Source organism: Saccostrea cucullata, unplaced genomic scaffold (genome assembly GCF_032062105.1).
Source record: "Saccostrea cucullata isolate Sc308-1 unplaced genomic scaffold, CSIRO_AGI_Scuc_v1 ctg1455, whole genome shotgun sequence".
NCBI classification, from domain to species: domain Eukaryota; kingdom Metazoa; phylum Mollusca; class Bivalvia; order Ostreida; family Ostreidae; genus Saccostrea; species Saccostrea cuccullata.
Genome location: NW_026924057.1, coordinates 95,902 through 114,966, shown reverse-complemented (window position 1 = coordinate 114,966; position 19,065 = coordinate 95,902). Strand labels below are relative to the sequence as shown.

Sequence of the window (19,065 nt, the reverse complement as noted above, 5' to 3'; positions counted from 1 at the left end):
ATATTTCAACAGAATGCAGGTAGCGAATAAATTCCAGTTATATAACATTGATCGATTTTTTAAATTTATACTGCAAGTTTGTCTCCAGCATATTTATTTTTATATCTCACTTCTGATTACAAGGTGTTCTCTTATGCATTATTAAAAACCATAAAGTTTCGAGGACATTGACTGGAAAATGTTTGTAAGTCCCAAAATACTTATTTAACAATAAGTACTAGAATTCCTTATCTTATTCTACATTTTTTGTTAATCGTTTCTTATTAATGTTTTTACTTTAAACGTCTTTCTCTTGAATTTTTGTTTTGGCGGGAATCGTCTGATTTCTTTGAAAATTATGTATAGCGGGAAAATTTGTCCGCAGCTATGATAAGGCTGTCCGAAGGCTTTAAATGCCTTAAAAATATACATTTTATTTTGAGCTAGATTTTAATTTTAATATGTAACCCTTGTTTGAAATTGCAGTCAACTTGAGATGATAGTTTAATCAGGTATTATAATAAAGTATTTTTGTGATGTCACATGACTGTGTTGATCACGTGACGGAGATTTATGACATTCCTAAATGTTGCACAAAAATCGCTTCGGCACAAGTGCAAAACAAAAATATTGTGCAAAGTTTGTTACATAGATCGATTCATCGTGATCTAGGGTACATAGAAAGTGCTGGGGGCAGGTTTAATTTTTACTCGTTAAGAAAATATTTTACGAGAAATTCAACTTACCAACATAAGAGGGGGTAATTTCCACGCCTTATCGCAATTTATACAAAAATAGATAAACTACACAAAATTCAGTAAGAGAACAAACTTCCCTTGTAGATTCACGCAGAATATCTTCAATTTATCCTTGTCTTTCACTTGTGCCAGTCCAATGTAAATACGATTCTTAAATTCTAACTCTGTCTACGGACGCGTGGGGGGAGTGTTTCACACATATTTTTTCTCTATTGTTTGATAATGTGCATATCGGACAAGTAAAAGAAATAAAAATATTTAAATTTTATATGTTCAACTTCATAATAAACATCGGAGCTTAAAAACAATCCTAACACTTGAATTAAACAATAAGGTCCGAAAATAAATCTACATGCCATGTACAAATTATGACACTTTCCCCGTCATGTCAACTCAAGTATGCAGTGACTTGACGTCATATTCTATTATGACGTCATATCTAAGTAGTTCAGAGAACTTACTACAGTCTGAACAGTTTGATATTTTACGGACAGCCTTATCCTAGCTGCGTCATAGGAGATTACACTATTGTCAAACAAAGATGACTATAATATACTATAATTTAAGTAGTTTCTCTATCTGTGTACAATAATGACATTAAAACATCTAGGCTTATTATAAAACTTTTTAGAACTCTAGATTCCTGATTGATAGTATATCCATGAATTATTGCTTGCATAAAAATTTGATAGTTGATAATAATCTCCCTGTTATAACCCATTTCCAAGCAAATTGTTCCGGTATCAAGCCAAATAACTTAATAGATAAATTAAATTAATTAATAAATGAATAAATTATTTATCAGCCACTTAAAATGGCTAACATGGCCCCAAGAGGTAGAAAAAAAATCATTTTTTGTAGAAAAAAAACAGGGGTCATCATTTTGGAAAAGAGTCTTATCCAAAAATATAACACCCGTTGTAAAATGGTCCCTTTTAGAGTGATACAAAATTTACAAGTATAAAATGATGCAAATTGAGCATCAAATCGGCTGCAAAAATAGATAATTTTTTTGCATTTTAAGAATTCCCTCAATAAATCCAAAGGAAAACCTCATATTAAAAAATACATTATGATACCACTTATTATACCACTTGTTCAAAAGTAATGGCTAAGGATAAGTTTTGGTAGGTCAAACTCAAAAGGCATAGGGTCAAAGTTGATCGTATCTTAAGAAAGGTTTAATGTAACAAGGATCACAATATGTGAAGTATAAAAACCCTAGCCCTTACCGTTTAAAAGTTATGGCCAAGGTTAAATTTTTTTTCATAAGAACGGAAATCTCTAAGGTCAAGGTTAAAATGTCAAAGTTTTTAGTATCCAATGAAAAGTCATGCCAAAAAAGTATGAGAAGTATGAAAGTACTAGTATCTACCGTTTTCAAGTTATTGCCAAAGTAAAAAATTGACATTGTTGTGTTAAATGGAAAAACTCCAAGGTAAAGGTCAAAAGGTCAAATTTGGTGGAACCCAAAGTAAGGTCTTGTCACGAGGAATACACATATACAATATGAAAGTCATAGCTCTAATAAATGATTGATTGATTGATTGTATATTGTTTAACGTCCCTCTCGAGAATTTTTCACTCATATGGAGACGTCACCGTATGCCGGTGAAGGGCTTCAAATTTTGACCTGTACTCGGCACTCAGGGCCATTGAGCAGTGAGGGATCTTTATCGTGCCAACGCCTGCCGCTGACACGGGGCCTCGGTTTTTAAGGTCTCATCCGAAGGACCCGCAACTTTCACTTCAAACTTCACTGACTAGGTCAGTCGCAGCCGAGATACGAACTCACGACCTCCCGCTCACGGAGCGAGCGCTCTACCGACTGAGCTACCGTGAACGGTCTCTAATAAATGAAAAGTTATGGTCAAGGTTAAAGTTTTTGTGAACAAACAGACCACCAGATAGACAGACAGACATACAGCCGGACACGATAAAGCTATATACCCCCGAATCTTCGTTTACGAAAAAGAAATAGTCCTCAATTTATTTTTAATATTATGATACAGTATAAAGAAAACGTTACAAAAATGAAAATGTTTGTTCTGATTTTCATATTAAATTCTCTGAAAAATATACTGAGAACTGAGTAAAAGGCCGGAGTAAACCAAAAATTAAGAAATGTAATGAATACTGTGTGCTAAATAAAAAGATTATGTCTACATGTATAGTTTTTGCATTCGAATGTGTATTTTACACATTTTACACACTAGCCCATAGCATAGAATTAGACTTAGGGCGGGGTCTTATCCCCTTTCCAAATTCATTAATGTAAATTTTTAATTTCTCATTTGAAAATGTTAATTGCAAGTCTGGTTGTTCTATCGTTGGGGGGGGGGGGGGGGGTATAAAAAGTAGATTTAAAATATCTTTAATCATATAGTGATTGTCTGCATGTATAAAATGGAACATATAAAAAATATACAACATCGAGGCCTCCTGTCATCTATTTCTATTTTTACCCAATCGTACGAATGAAACCTTATTAATTCGAACAAATTACATATTTGTACCCACCGATATTAGTTTGTCAGCTACAAATTTCTACTTTTTCCAAACAAATACTTTTTTTTCTGAAACACCGTATCAAAAGAGTCAGAACAGAAATATATTCATAAATTCATAAATATTTATATTCATAAATTCATCTCCTGCGTGCGTTTGATCCATTTACATGTACCATCTTTGATTTTCTAGGTTTGCTCCTCTATAAGAGAAATGAAGATTAATTGATTGATTGTTAATTGCTAAAAACTGATTTGTCAATATTGTAGTAGAGAGAAATGAGGAACTTTATTACCCTTACGTGCTAATAAGAACAAAGATCAAATCTATTCGAACAAATGCATGAATTACTCGAAGGAACAACAATTATAATATACAGCATAGTTTTCCCTTTAACATGTTATAAATTTGTATCACTTTAAAGGGGTCATTTTGCAATGTGGGTCAATTTTTTATAGGACTAACATATAAAATAATGACTCCTAGGACTCTCTTTCTACAAAATTTTTTTTTTCTACAGGTGGTGGGTCATTTTTTGTCGTTGAAAAATGAACCCCGGTCATTTTTCGATGGGGTCATTATTCGTCTTTACACCGGGTCTCACAGTGCAAAACAAAAACTTTGCCATTATAATCATATGGAGGAAGACGCATCGTCTAGTGATAGCATTTAGTCTTGAATGTGTATGTTTTACATACTTTACGGGTGTATACGAAGTATATATCATTAATAGGAATCGTCAATCATTTTCTAGGCCACCTGAGTCACTCGGTTGTTGACCTATTGCTATCAGTTTTTGTCCGTCATAGAGCGGCATCCGTCCTCTGTTAATTCTTAAACATTTTCAACTTCTTCTTTGAAACCACTTAAACAATTTCCACCAATTTTGGCATAGAACATCTATAGGTAAAGGGAAACAAAAATAATGAATTTCATGGAAAAATTACGCACTTTGAAAATTTTTTTCAAAGTTCGTTAAAATTGTGACAAAATCGACGCACTTTGAAAAAATTTTCAAAGTGCATTAAATTTTGGACATACTCAACGCGCTTTGAAAAAATTTTTCAAAGTGCGTCAAAAGTTTACATCAATACATTTTACCAAGGAGACACTTAACGCACTTTGCAAAAAAAAATATGTAAACACAAAAATTCTAGATATAGATTTTAGTAATGGAACGATTCTAATTCAGTGTTATTTATCTGGCAAAATACTTATGAATTGTTTTACTCCCGTCGAGAAGAGGAGAAGTCGGGAAGAAGATCTCTCAGCCTAAGTCTTTCTCTTTCAATACACAGGCGTCTGTTACAACTCAACCTACCCCAAAATGGATACGTATTTACATTACCGGTATGATGTTGAAAACTATCAATAATTGTATTAATTTAAAGCAGAAGAAAACTAGAAATTTTTAATCACAGTAAAACGTATGAGAAAGAATTTTCATAGTATTGAAAAATCAATTTCCCTTTTATAGTAACTGTATTTATCAAAACCTAAAATATTTAAAACGTAAATATCTCAGGTCCTGAAGTGATCTTATCACCAAAAACGTATCCGACCAGGGTCAGTTATTTATCAAACCGATTATTTGTAAGAATATTGATCAAGCTTCAAATTTTTATTTTTTAAAATGCGTTAATATGGTCGATATTTACGCACTTGAAAAGAAATTATATTTTTTCAAAGTGCGTTAGCTTGGTCCCAAATTTTTCAAAGTGCGTAATTTTTCAAAGTACGTTGTAACACTGCCTTCTATGGTCTGTGGGCTGGTACAAAAAGTACTAAAATTAATGCAATCTTTAAAATTATTATTTTTTTCTTGGACTTCAAGCAATCAAACTGTTGGCATGATTGTGATAAGCATTAAACCTTCTACCAGAATAATTTATTTCTTGGCCTCTCGGTCGGAGTTCTGCTGTTTGGGTGGGAATCTAATTGATCCTACAGTGAAATTAAAGTCTGAAAATCTTCTACTCTGCTCCTGGGTACTACGCCGATAAACTAAGAACATAGATATAAAGATGAAGATTGTCTCTTCCAAAATTGTGAATTCCAAGTCCCCTACGTCGGGGTTTCCACTTTGAGGTGGTAAGAGGTGGCTGATTTATTATATACTAGTAAATGTATGCTTTGAAAATCTCTTGAAAATCTCGTCCAAAATTAAGAATTTCATGGCTCCTGGGTAAGAGTTTCTTGCATTTGGGTTATGCGCTATTTGTTAATTAGCAAAACTGCATTAATGCTTTGAAACTCTTCTCCTCTGCCCCTGAGTACTAAGCAACCTTAATGCAATAATATCAATATAAAGGTAGAAGATATAATTAAATGTGCATTTTCTTCTCTTTTGGGTATCTAAGAGGCAAACAATGTACAAAATTGTATTAAATGAGCAAAGGAGAAATACTCTTCTTTGATAATTGTTGTTAATCAAAAAATATTTTCATACTATTAATAACACGTTATGTTTGAATGAGAATACAGTAAAATATGCTATATATGTAGAAATAAAATAAAAATAAATGTTTGGTTTAAATACCGAAATCATGCTCAAAGTCACATTCTTGTCTGAAAAGCAGTACAAAAGATTGACATAAATATTATCCGTATATTTAGCAAAAGTTGTAAAAAAAGACTCCATTGGTATAAGATTCATAGTTATGAAAAAATTGGGGGTGTTTTAGAAAAGACTTGCTGTTGCGAAGTCAGCATGTATCGACGATTGATTGTCTATTAACAATGGTAATTTCCATTCCTATGTAGATATGATATAACCTTGTGAGCATGAGATAAAACATACCACGGAGTCTGACACGTCTTTCATACTTAGATATGTTACTTGAAAAAGACGTTAATGGGAATCTAACAACCAATGTATATGATAAACGTGACGACTTTAACTTTTCTATCGTCAACTTCCGTTACTCATTCTGCAATATACCTTCATCACCTGCATACGGAGTATATATGTCTCAGTTGATTCGATATGCAAGAGTACATTCTACGTATGAGCAATTTCTAAAACGAGTTAAAGTATTGACAAGAATATCATCAGTCTCGTTTAAAGTCATCATTTCGTAAGTTCTATGGTTGATACAATGACCTTTTCAACAAATACAATTTATCATTGAGCTAAAGGCTAACTGAAGTTCTACATACTAACTGTTACTGCATTATTTATACACTGAATTGACGATGGATTTTTTTGTTATTTCCCGATCATGACAAGGAGCACACGGGGGTTGTGACCTGTCAGCAGGGGATGCTCACTCCTCCATGGCACCTGATCCCACCACTGATGTTTTAGAGGTCCGTGTTTGCTCTGTTCCTATTTTGTATTGTTTATGGACTTTGAGATTGAATACTGTTCGTTATCTTCATATCCTTTTTTTATTTCAATTGCCCTTTTTAGCAATTTTTTTTAAAGCAGGTGTACTTTAATCGCAATAACAGACATTTGTTTAAATACAAGTAATTGCTTTTTTTCCTTCATATGTGCAAATAAATATAAATTTTATTCCAACCAGGATATTATTACCTTATACATTTGCTGCTTAATATTACCATTGTTTTTAATAATCCATTACGCATGTGTATGTTTCTTTTTACTTCTGCTAATGTGCCCTCCACTATTTGTTACTGTTCAGTGACTGATTATCTTTACCTGATTAAAATTAATCAAAATTAAGGTATCTGAATAAAAACGGACATTTCCGTGCTAGTTTGGTCTTAATTGTTTGTTTAATTTGTTACTAATGGGTTTTCATTAATTATTGAATAAATCTAGAAGCCCATTGACCACATCGTTAATCTGAGAGCATTGCCAGGGGAAAAAAAACAGAAATCAATTCAGTCTACAAAAGTTTACGGGGAAGCATTTTTATACTACTTCATGATGCCTCCATATCATTGAAAAATACGACTTTCCTGTCTTTGAGAAGAAGATTTTTAAATATATATTTTTTAAATCTTTCCTTTATATAACTTAGTGAAAATTTTACCCCATCTCTTTTGTGATCCCTCTCTACGCCCATGGTTCGTGATATAGGTCGCGATTGAAACCAGCTTAAAATACTCAAAGATGCCTCCTTGTAAATAACACAAAATCACTCTCAAATACTAGAACGTTCTCCTTTTTCTTTATCATTTGCTGTAATACACAGCAAATAATAAAATGCACTATTTGAATATACTTTTGGATTCATTTCTTTTAGAAACTTTCTGCACATATATGGCTGAGGATGTTTTATAAAGACGGCTTCATCTATCTTTCCTTGATTATGTGACCAAAAAAAAAAGAAAAACACAGTGGTAGGTAAATCGATCTTCATTTAAAAAAAACATTTTTATATTAATAATAAAAAAAATTGAAAGATTATATAAAAAAGTTTACTTTCTAATCTTAAACATTATTGTACTGTTTCTTCATATCTTAAAATCCTGCATTGAGTTTATTATTTAATATTTTTAATTTTCCTATGTTTTTTCTATTAAATCTACAATTAAATTTATTGAAAACCATATTGTGTATACTCTTACGTAGAAATACACGCTGAGAATTGCACTAAGTGAATGATGGTACAGGGACAATAGTATAAATTAAACAATATTGAGCATTGAGAAACTTTATTAATGGATACATTTCGTGTTCTTCCAAACTTGTAAATGTAAATATCAGGAATGTTTTTAAACTTGGAATGAAATATTGGTGTCTAGTTCACAAAGACCGCTCATGTCCTCACGAAAGGTCTACATGATTTAGACATCAATATCTCAAACAAACTTTAAAAAAAAGATTCCTTAAACATGTTGAATGTTAAAACTAAAAACCAATTAATTTCAGATGTGGTTTTTTATTATAGTTGACGATATTTGTGCTCCCTATATTCAAAACAATTCATGTTTAATTCTGTTTAATTCCGTCAACTTGCGAATCACTTAAGCTAATATAGATCATGCAGGATAAATGAAGATATTCCCATGGGTATCTTCTGCACCTCGTTACATAGGCGTCGAAACCGAGAGAGCTAGTGGGGCTTAGCTCCCCTACTTTTATGCAAATATATACATTATATATGCATTGAAAATTGGGGTTTACGTTATTGGTGATTTAACAACCACATCCCCCCCCAACTTTCAATTTGCTTCCGACGCCTATGTGTCATGTGAACACCTTTTTTGTATTTATAGGAAACCAAATTTGTCAAAAAAAAAATGAGAAAAGAAAAAAATAAACACTTGCTGTGGCCTTCTATTTGACACAAAGATATATAGACGACGAATTGTCCATTAACAATCGTAATTGCTATCACTTTAGAATGATCCTTAGTAAGATCCTCGCCCAATTTAAGGACAGAATTTGTCCTATATTGTGTACTAAAAATGAAATTCATTGAGATAACGAACATTATTTAAGCTTAAAAGCGTAAGAGGTAAGGATCAGGTGCTATGGAGGAGGGAGCATTCCCCCTGACAGGAGGCATCTGCCGTGTGCTCCTTGTCATGATCAGGGATTAAGAGAAAAATCCATGAACATTGCAGTGTATTTATAATAGTTGAACAATTCGGATGCAAAAGTAGTCAGCTTTTTGGCTCAATGGTACTATTACGAAAAATACGATGACTTTAAACGAAACAGATAATATTCCAGTTTCAGCAACTTGATCGTCGAAATTTTAACTAGGTTTAAAAATTGCTTTATTTAGAGCATGCTCGTCTGTATCCACAACAAAAATGAGAGATTTAAACCCCGTACGCAGATAATGAAGGTTTATTGTAGTAGCAAAAGTAAGGGAAGTTGAAAAGATCTTTGTTGATAAACAATACATCGTCGATATATCTAAATGTCGAGTCAAAGAACGCAATAAGAATTTCTTCTTTTCACGTATATTATCTGATAACAAATGCAAATTATAGTTTAAATAAAAATTCTCTTAAAATGATCAGGAATGAAATAGGAGCAAAACGAAAATTGGATATCTTAAAATAATAAAGATGGGATCACATGGCCTGAAGAAATAATCATCCCCTGGTAACGAATCACATCCATCATCAATGCCTTGTCATGTCTGGGCAAACAGGACAATAGGTAGATATAATTCGGTGTGAAAATAACGACCTGACAATTGAATGAAATGACATTTATGTAAGCCTTATCTTAATATGTGACTACATGTACGAATTTAAAGCCTTACGACTCGTGTTACGGTACACGTAAGTGTGAAAATGCATTGCCGAACAATCTCTAGTCAAAAGAAAAGAATGTTGCTCGTTTTAAACTTTATCAAATTTTATGTTTATTTGTCGCGAAAAGTGTCAAGAAGAAACATTGCAACCATTCATGGTGTGTAGGGATGAAAGAGAAAACTAAATATGTATCAATGGTTTTTGCGATTCACAGAAAAATGAAATTTAGCCAAATACTGTAAACCATCTTTTATTCGCGTGCGAGGAATATTTTGCGAAGTATTTTACCAGAGCCTTGTAATCGAAAATATTTTTCGCCGCGAGCTGGTCCTGAAAGTCTCTGTGTCTATTAACTACAGAATAAAAGCTAAATCCCGAAAGATTATTGTCGCTTATAATTTAGCTATGCTGAATCGCAACATAAAGTCGTCGCGAATAAAAGTTTGTTAACAGTAATCGTCGCACTTTCATTTATAAAAAAATAGCATAAATAAGTTTTGTAATGTTTAATTATTACTGTGATAGTTACAACTACAGGAAAAAAAAACATCAGTTATATTCACTTTGTTTGGTACAAAATCTTAAATATAACACAAAGTAATCACAGTTTACTTTTTTATTTACAACATCGATATATTACGCACATCAACAACATTGTTCACGTAAAATTGTTTGCGAGAAAGATATTTCTATGTATCTATATATATTGAATTTTCAAAGAGTTTTTTTTAATTGCTTGAACAGTTGCAAACACTTCTCAAAAATTTGTTTACTTCTTCACAAATAATATCCAGCCAACACCTTGCAATATGAAAGAATCGCCAAAATTAACATCCTCACGGTGCCAATTATTAAAACTCATGTATTTTTTTTTTTGCTTCCATTAAATCAAATACACTTGGTTTATTCATTAGTTTTGGAGGAAAAAAATCTTCCGTATATCATTAAGATGGCTTTTCATGCAGTAAAGATATTTTCGCTAAAAAAGCAAATTCTACAAAATATTAGGTAACAAATAAAAAATTATAAAGGGAAAAAATATCAACATTTAATTTGAATTATCTTTCTTGACTCGCGGATACTACCTTTACGAATGATAGCGCAATCATATAATTTTTTGTTGCAATAAAAATATGACTTGGTAGATTTTGTCAAGATGCAGTGATAAACATGTACATGTTTTTATCATTATTTCTTTTTCAATTTTCTCTTTAATAAATATTTTATTTAGATTGCGACAGTTTATTACTTCAAAATTATTTCTGTTAATTGTCTTCATTATTTCTAAAATTCTATTCAATGAATATAGATACTTAACTTTAAGAGCAAACTTCTTATATTTGCAGCCCAAAATAAAAAAAAAACTCTCCTGATTTTGTCTAAAACAATGACCAAAAACAATAATGTAAATTACGACGATATAAACGTATCAACAAATGAAATAAGCACAGCATGCATTCAAGAATATAGCATTTCTAGAATTTCATTGGGTTAATTATGGCATGAAGTTGATAAATTCCTGAAGGGCAAATTTTTTTGTTTTCAAATATTTATATTGATTTGTATTGCAAGGAAAATGTGCGCAAGGCAATTAGATATATAAAAGAGGCATCCATTGCAAAACAAAAAACAAAAAACAAAAACAGACAACAACATAAGATATCATACAAAAACCATATTTAGCAAGAAAATAGTCCTTATTAAATACAGATATTTTATTTGTATCAATTAACAGTGTTTTTTTAAGCTTCTTATAGTGTCTTCTAAATTTTCATTTCGATATAAATGAGAAACACAAAGTACACAAAAATTATTGTTAACCCTCAAGTGTGGAATGAAAATTATTTGTTTTTCCTTTAGATTTTTTTGTTTTTGTCATCTCATAGTTATTGTTATAGTTATGATGTAGATGTTGTTTGTAAGAGTTTTGTTGATAATTTTTAAGTGTCTCAGATGTTGATGTTAATTATATTATATTGCATTAAATGCTGCTTGTGTAACTCTAATTGTCTTGTAGGAAACATACATTCGAGAAGATCAAAATTACAAAATTAACATTAAGTAATATTAAGTCTCACAAATACGTTAGACTAAAACATTTTTATTTGTACGCTTCTATATATATATTTTAGCAAAGCCAGCTGCTTTGTTTTACTAATTACTCGATATGATAGTGCTAAGTCACAACAAGGGCTTTAACTTAGGCATTGGAACAAATAAGCGAATATATTAAAATTAAGTCCACATAAGGACAATTCAAACATGTAAATGGTATGAATATTATTAAATTTATTAGAATAATCGCCCTTCGGATTGAGATAGGGTCACAATGGGATTCAATTAGGAACATTTATGGCGTAATTATAAATGAAGTGCAAAGTTCGACTAGGCTGCACTGTCTGCTTACAAAAGTAAATTGTCCTGTATTGATTGGAATTTTGAAATTTAAATCAGTTATTTTCTATAGATAAATACCATTGCAGACATTTGTCAGTGTGAATTAAAATGAAAAGAAGACTGTCGATGAAATCAGTAAACATTCTGAATCCATATCTTTGAAATATTACACCTTTAAAGTTCGCAAAAGAGTGTGAACTGTGTAATTATATTTATTATCAAATCAAGGTCTCTATTAAAATATTTTCTTTGCATTTACTAGTATGGGTATTGGTAAGTAAATTACAGCATTTATCCTTGAGCTTTGTAAATAATAAAAGGAAAGAAAAAAAACTAGGACAGAAATATACATCTTAGTATCACTTGACCTGCTTTACTACAAAGTTTCAAATTCTGTAAAGCTTTTATCCCCTCCTTACTGGGTGACCTTTGATGATTTAATCAATCTTAATTTTTCGTCACATTTTTCTGACTCTCCTCTTATTTACAAAAAAATTAGGAGAATGTTAGCTTTTTATTCCTATGTAAAGTTTGAGCCCCTATTAGGACACTACCTTATCCAAGGAGCCCCGATTTAATCACATCACAATATTCCAATGCAATATTGACAATGTATCCCTCCTGTTTTTGATAAGAATGCTTTTCTAATATCTTATTCTAATATGGCATTTTATATTTATGTCATGTTACAATATATTATACTATTATCATGTTATAATATCCCCGTTAGTCATATTATTTCGACAAAGTTCAATCGTCATAACACAGGATTACGTTCACAAAAACTTCTCAAACTACGATCTTGAGCATGAACATGAACAATCATGTTATCCCCTTATATATTATTACTATTTTGAGTATTTAATTGTGTAATTCACCCAAATTAAAAACAAACATACACATGTATAGCATTATACTCCATAAAAAGATATAAAAACAGAAATTTATCCTTTGTAATTTTACCATGTTTGTTCTACACCTGAAAAAATATAAATGAATATTTTCTAAATTTAACATTTTCAAAATTGATTTACGTGCACGATAGAATCAAATCCAAAAATTAATATTTTTAAAATCACATGAAAACTAACTATGTATTACTTTTAAAACAGCCAAAAATTAATCGCTTAAATTTTCACCACTTTTCTGGCTTAGATAAAAAAAAAGATTATCTGATGTTAAAACTTCATCGTTTTTCTAACTCTCTCATAAAAATCCTAATCCCCATTCAATTTTTTCCAAACTATGGAGTTACACTGTAGTAGCTTTCATTTCACAGAGAGACCACGCTCCCTTAGCATTACCACTGGCTAAATACAGATTGACGTCACTACAGTGGGCGGGGTCTGGGCAGTCACAACGAAACACACAACGTGAAAAGGCGTCAGGTACGGCCTTGTTGTCTGTCAGAGTACAGAACTGGGTCGGTTCTTTGATGGCTCTGTAGGATACCTAGAGATATTTGTACAAACAAATCAATAAAATTGAATAAAAATAATAACTATTACCATCATTTTTACCTTGCAAAGTTTCGACTTTCATTAATTGCTATTCTGCATGCGTGATTTAATTTTAGGCAAACAATACGTTATGCATTTTAAGATAAAAACAATTTAAGGTCCATCTTTCCCAAACAGTTCTAAGAGATAAAATTTACATCAAATATTTGGTGAAAATCAAAATAAGGCTCATTCGAGATTCGAGGTTCGAAATACGAAATTCGACAAGCGAAATATGAGATTCAAAATTCGAGTTTCGAAATTCAAGATCCAAACTAACCAATCAAAACGGGTATAAAATTTGATTACTCCCCTTTCTTATGTTTTTTTTTCGATCGAGAAATCGTTGAAAACATAATTATTAATGGGTCATTTGCTAAAATCATAATGCAAGAAATATTGTTTCATGTATTAAAACTAAAAGTAAATAAAATTTGGATTACATTTTGAAAAAAACATATATAATTTAATTTTTCTTATTAAACAAAATAGAAAATACATACGTATATATGGAAAAATATATGGTCTTATCGTTGCAGAACAAGTAGGCCGACTTTTATTTTTAATCAGATTATTGCCGATGGAGAATATTTATTTGATTAAAATGAGATATGAAATACTAGTATTATGAATCGTCTCTACACTGCACAGTAATTCAAGGGTATATATTTCATTACATTCATAAAGGGTATATTTGTGCAGTGAGACTTGACTGCTGAATCGAACTGTAGCGTTACAAGGTTTCACAAATATATTTTAGTCTTTGGTCATAATGGTATGGTCAGAGACTAAAATTTAAAACCATAACACTATAGTTCTACATCTAATTTAGACTCATCTATTATTGATATATGATGAAATAAATGCCGAAATTATTTTAATTCATTTGCCAATCTGTATTGTATATATAATTTTTAATCAATTCAAGAAATCAAAGCCTTAGATGAAGATAGGTAAATAAATATCTTATTTCTATGTATTTCCTCTATCAGGAACATGAACGCGATAGTTTTTCAATACTACGTCGCCTTTCACGTTTTACAAAGAAACATTTTCAGTGATTGATTGTATATTGTTTAACGTCCCTCTCGAGAATTTTTCACTCATATGGAGACGCCACCACTTGAGGGTGGAGGGCTACAAATTTTGTCCTTTGCTCGGCACTTAGGGCCTTTGAGCAGTGAGGGATCTTTTTCGTGCCAGCACCCACTGCGACACGGGGCCTCGGTTTATACGGTCTCATCCGAAGGACCGGTCTCCACGTCCCACAGTGGGATTCGAACCCGCAAAATAAGGATTGACTCCTTACTTCGCGACTCTAGAGCAGACGCTCTAACCACTGCGCCACGCGGGCGACCATTTTCAGTGTGTTTGGAAAATAGGCACATGGGGTTGGTAGGGGTTGGGTTATTGATAATCTTTAGACACTTTATTTTTATGTCATAAATCCCGGAAACAAAGTAGACAGTACAAAAATATATATACTCCATATATAATATTCTATTTAATATTTAAGACGCCAAAATATAAATTGAAGTATATCTTGCTGATTAAAAATCCAATGATTATTTTAATTTCCTTTTAATATATATAACACTCTTTGTTGCATTGTATTTAAATCTAATGATCCATTTGGTCATTAATATACTAAAAGATTTCTTGATAGAAAATCATAATAAAGGGGAGTAATCAAATGCTTTTCATTGGTTAATCTGGATCTTGAATTTAGAAACTCGAATTCCGAATCTCAAATTTCGAATCTCGTATTTCGAATGAGCCTTCAGGGCTTTCGTAAGATAAGGAACAGTATTCAAGCTCTAAAGTCCATTAAACAATATTGAGCAGAGAAAACACAGATCACCAAAACATCAAAGTTGGGATCACATGCCTTGGAGTAGTGAGTATCCCCTGCCGATCGGTCACAGCCCTCGTGTCCCCCTGCTTTATTCTTCCCCTTTTTATTTTACAGTCATATTTACCTGAAGCATCCGGGCATTTGAGTGTCTGTCACATGATATGCCTATCCCTGATATGTTGAGAGTGAAAGCTTTTGCCTGAATGCCGAAGACAGGTTCTGTCGGTATGCTCATCGTTAAGAAAGGCGTGAAGTCTTCTTTGGTCGAAAGAGAAAAACACGTGTCCTCATTGTCATCAAAGACAACTGCTATTTCAAATTTCGTGGTTCCACCGGGATCTTTAAATATTGAAATCGACTCCCATCCTGGAGGAGAAAAGCATGTACAACTCAGATAATGCTTTAGATAATGCTTAAAATATAACAGGAGTTTCTTGTAAATCCAAACTCTGTCACCACCCCATGACGAGTAATTAATGTTCTGATTTTTTTTTTTAAATAAATATATTTGTAAGTAAATTACCTCTGGAAATCGAATAGCTTTCAGAAGCTTTACTAGTTGGAACTGAAAAAGAATGCATGTTTTTTTTTTATTTCAAAAGATCAAAATTCCATATCAACGTACATTAAAAACTATAAAGCGCAAATTGAACCAACCCAGTTTATACCGTATAAAATGGGTAGCTAGTAAATTCATTCCTTAACTATAAACAAAATAACTAATTGTCATTCATAATACGCATAGGTTGCATTCAATTAAAACGATTTTTAATGCATTCTCTTTACCGTTACAGGTGTTTTCTCGAAGAATCATGATTTTCCTTGGTTCTTTAGATACAACAGTGGTAACTATGGGTACAGAAGTGGTAGTGGTACTGGTACTGGTAGTGGTAGTGGTAGGTAAGGTACTCAAAGTTGATTCTTCGCTCAAATTTGCAAAGGGACCTAAATTTGATAGAAATACTGTATAAATGTGTAAAAGCAAGCAAGTTAAAGGCTGAGGGTCAAAATCAAAGACAGATCTAAAATTTGAGGACAGGAAAAATATATACTCATAGAAACTGTTTGAAAAAACAACAAAGTGATTCATTAATCTATACAATTGGCATTCGTCTGAATTAAAACAAATTATTGACCATTACCCGATCATAACAAGGAGTACACCTCGTGTGTGTCCAGATCGGCAGGTGATGCTCACTCCTCCATGGCACCTAATCCCACCTCTGACGTTTTCAATTTTTATGTTTGATCTGTTCCTGATTTGCGTTTTTTGTATCTTTTTTTTTTTGCGTGTTTACTATACTTAAATAATGTTAGCCATATGTTTCATATACAATTTGTAACTGAAATCAAAGGTGTAGCAAAACCTGCACGCGGGACGGGAATAAATGAGAATGAATTTGTGTTTATCATTGTGATTTAGCTTTTGATAGGCACGGGCAATGAATGTATTTTTTTTAATCTATTTTCTATGAAAGAAGAAAATTTTTTGGGGGATAAAAATATTCGTTTGTTTCGTTTTAATGAATTATTTAGGAAAGTAAATCTTATGTTAAAATTTCTATTAAATATTTCATATGTTATAGACGTTCTTTAGTAACACCGGTTCCATTTGACCACAGAACCTTTATAAGTAACTAATCAAACACATTTTATATACATGAAAATCTATAATTCTACAATAACTTGTACCGGTTAGGTGTTAATGTATACTTGGGAGAAGAGTTAATTTAAAATATGATTCCACAATGTATTTCAAATAAATCTAGAGCATAGCAAACCAATAAAAATTGGACTTTCTTCACTCTTTCTTTTTCTCTCTCTTTAATAATAAAATATAGATTGTTCGACATCTGATAAATATACAATGATTAACATACAATATATTTCCTAACCGACACCTGATAGACAAACACACATATATGCTTTTTTTTAATGTTTGCAAATCCATCTTTCAAAATGTTTTAATGCATACACTGTATCAAGAGCTCTCAATGAACCGATGATCAATCTTGATTTGGTAATAAAAAAATGTCATTGATTGGATGTAATACAAACTGGTTTATAAATGGTCATGTCAATCAAAGATAGATTTATGTTTGATAAGTATTTATAAAAATATTAAATACAGAGTCAGAAAAGAGATTAAAGTCAGTGAGAACCCTAACATTTGTCTCATTCTCATAGTTTTGTCTGTCTTGAACACAATCCGAAAATTCAGTAATACTTTGTTTTATACCAACAACGCAAAAGCTATATAACGCGAAAGGTAACAACGGAAAATTACGTCATTGCTGTACGCTTCAGAGTTGTACATTCCGTCCGAATTGTTTTATACTTTATTATTCGTAAAGTGATATTCGGATTCAAATGCACGGACTACAGGTTGGGGAAAAATACCATGATTTCGACCGTCAAATGTGTGAGTTATTTACTTAAAACATGGCTGTTAATAATAATGAGAATTCTATGATAATGAACAAACTGTCCGAGATTAAAGAGCTGCAGATCTGCTATTTATTGTAATAGATATTTATCCATTAATAGATTGAAACAATAAATGTTACTATATGGCATGACGGTGTGTCTGAATTTCTGAGCTGACCAAGAGCAACATGTCAACATAAGGGAAGATACAGCCACCCGAAGAGTCGAAAGATCCTGAGCTATAGGGCAAGAGGCGTCGACGTTCAACGCATAAGGTTAAGTTTCACATAATATACAACAAATTTAGAGAATATTAACACTGATTCTACGAAAATCAAAGAAATTCGAAGAGGTCTGGCCACTTGATGTCACCGATTTCAATGATTTTGGAGTTGTTGGCTTCTTTCACCTATCTTGCACAAATATGAATAAAAAACAAAATATTAAACCGTTGCCATGGAAACCAACCACGGCATATTACAGTGGTCTATAACTGTGAAATAAGTCCATTTTTGACCCTCTTCATCCAACAGTGAATTCTAATGTAAATAGAAAAAAAATAATTATAGATTTCATTTTTCTACAGATAGATCTTTTTATACCTGCAATCATTATTTACTCTGTGATAAATGGTGTATGCACGGTGTACATGCAATTTTTCATTACTTGGCATTGTGCCAAAAAGTGCATTTTTGCTGTTTTTTCATGCATGATTTTCAAACATTTGGCTAACATAGGGAATAAATGCAATTATAAACATTAAACAAGCATAATCTTGACTTTTAAAAAGTATAATAAAATTTTTGGAGAAACAACACAGTCTATAGAAACAATGGCGAGAAAGTTATTTGTTTTTTGGCTCTTTGCCAAAAAATGCAACTTATCTATTTCTGAGTGAATTGTTTTTTTTTTTTTAATTATCAAATACTGAGAAGAATTGTAATTGTTAGCATAACCAAGTTTTATTAAAAAACATTTGATAAATAAAGGTTTTACGTTCATACAAAAGATCCATCATATCTTTAAGATTGTACACTTTGGCACTATGCCAAAAAAGTAATATTTTATGCTTGTTTTGAAAACTTTGGAAATGCATGGAGGAAAGGCAATAGGCAATAATTATGAGCAAAATCTAGACCTTTTTAAGTGTTTGATAAGATTTGTGAAGAGAAATTGCACATCAAATAAATCATGGCAGGATTACTACCAACACAAGTTTTAATTCAATTTTGCCCTCATTTCAGGGCGGATTAAATATTTATCAAAAGATCGGAAGAAATCCAATTTGTATTACACATTGAATACAATTTTCTACTGACTAAAAAGATTTATGAAAGACAAGAAATATGACACATAAAATATTCAAGAACTCATTATTATGCCTATCAGATTTTGTATATACTAAATTGGAAATGTTTGACAAAAATTTTAACAGAATGAGGAAAGCATGTTTTCT

At 31.7% G+C, this 19,065-nt stretch overlaps 1 protein-coding gene across 1 annotated transcript; it reads right to left on the bottom strand.

Annotated features, from left to right (window-relative positions):
- Positions 1–13,018: 13,018 nt before the first annotated feature.
- Positions 13,019–15,434, bottom strand: LOC134265587 (uncharacterized). The gene is made up of 2 exons (XM_062747810.1): positions 15,307–15,434; positions 13,019–13,280 (listed from the first exon to the last, which is right to left on the bottom strand). The coding sequence occupies exons 1-2, from the start codon at positions 15,415–15,417 to the stop codon at positions 13,080–13,082; spliced, it is 312 nt and encodes a 103-aa protein (XP_062603794.1). The 5' UTR covers positions 15,418–15,434; the 3' UTR covers positions 13,019–13,079.
- Between the last annotated feature and the right edge of the window lie 3,631 nt (positions 15,435–19,065).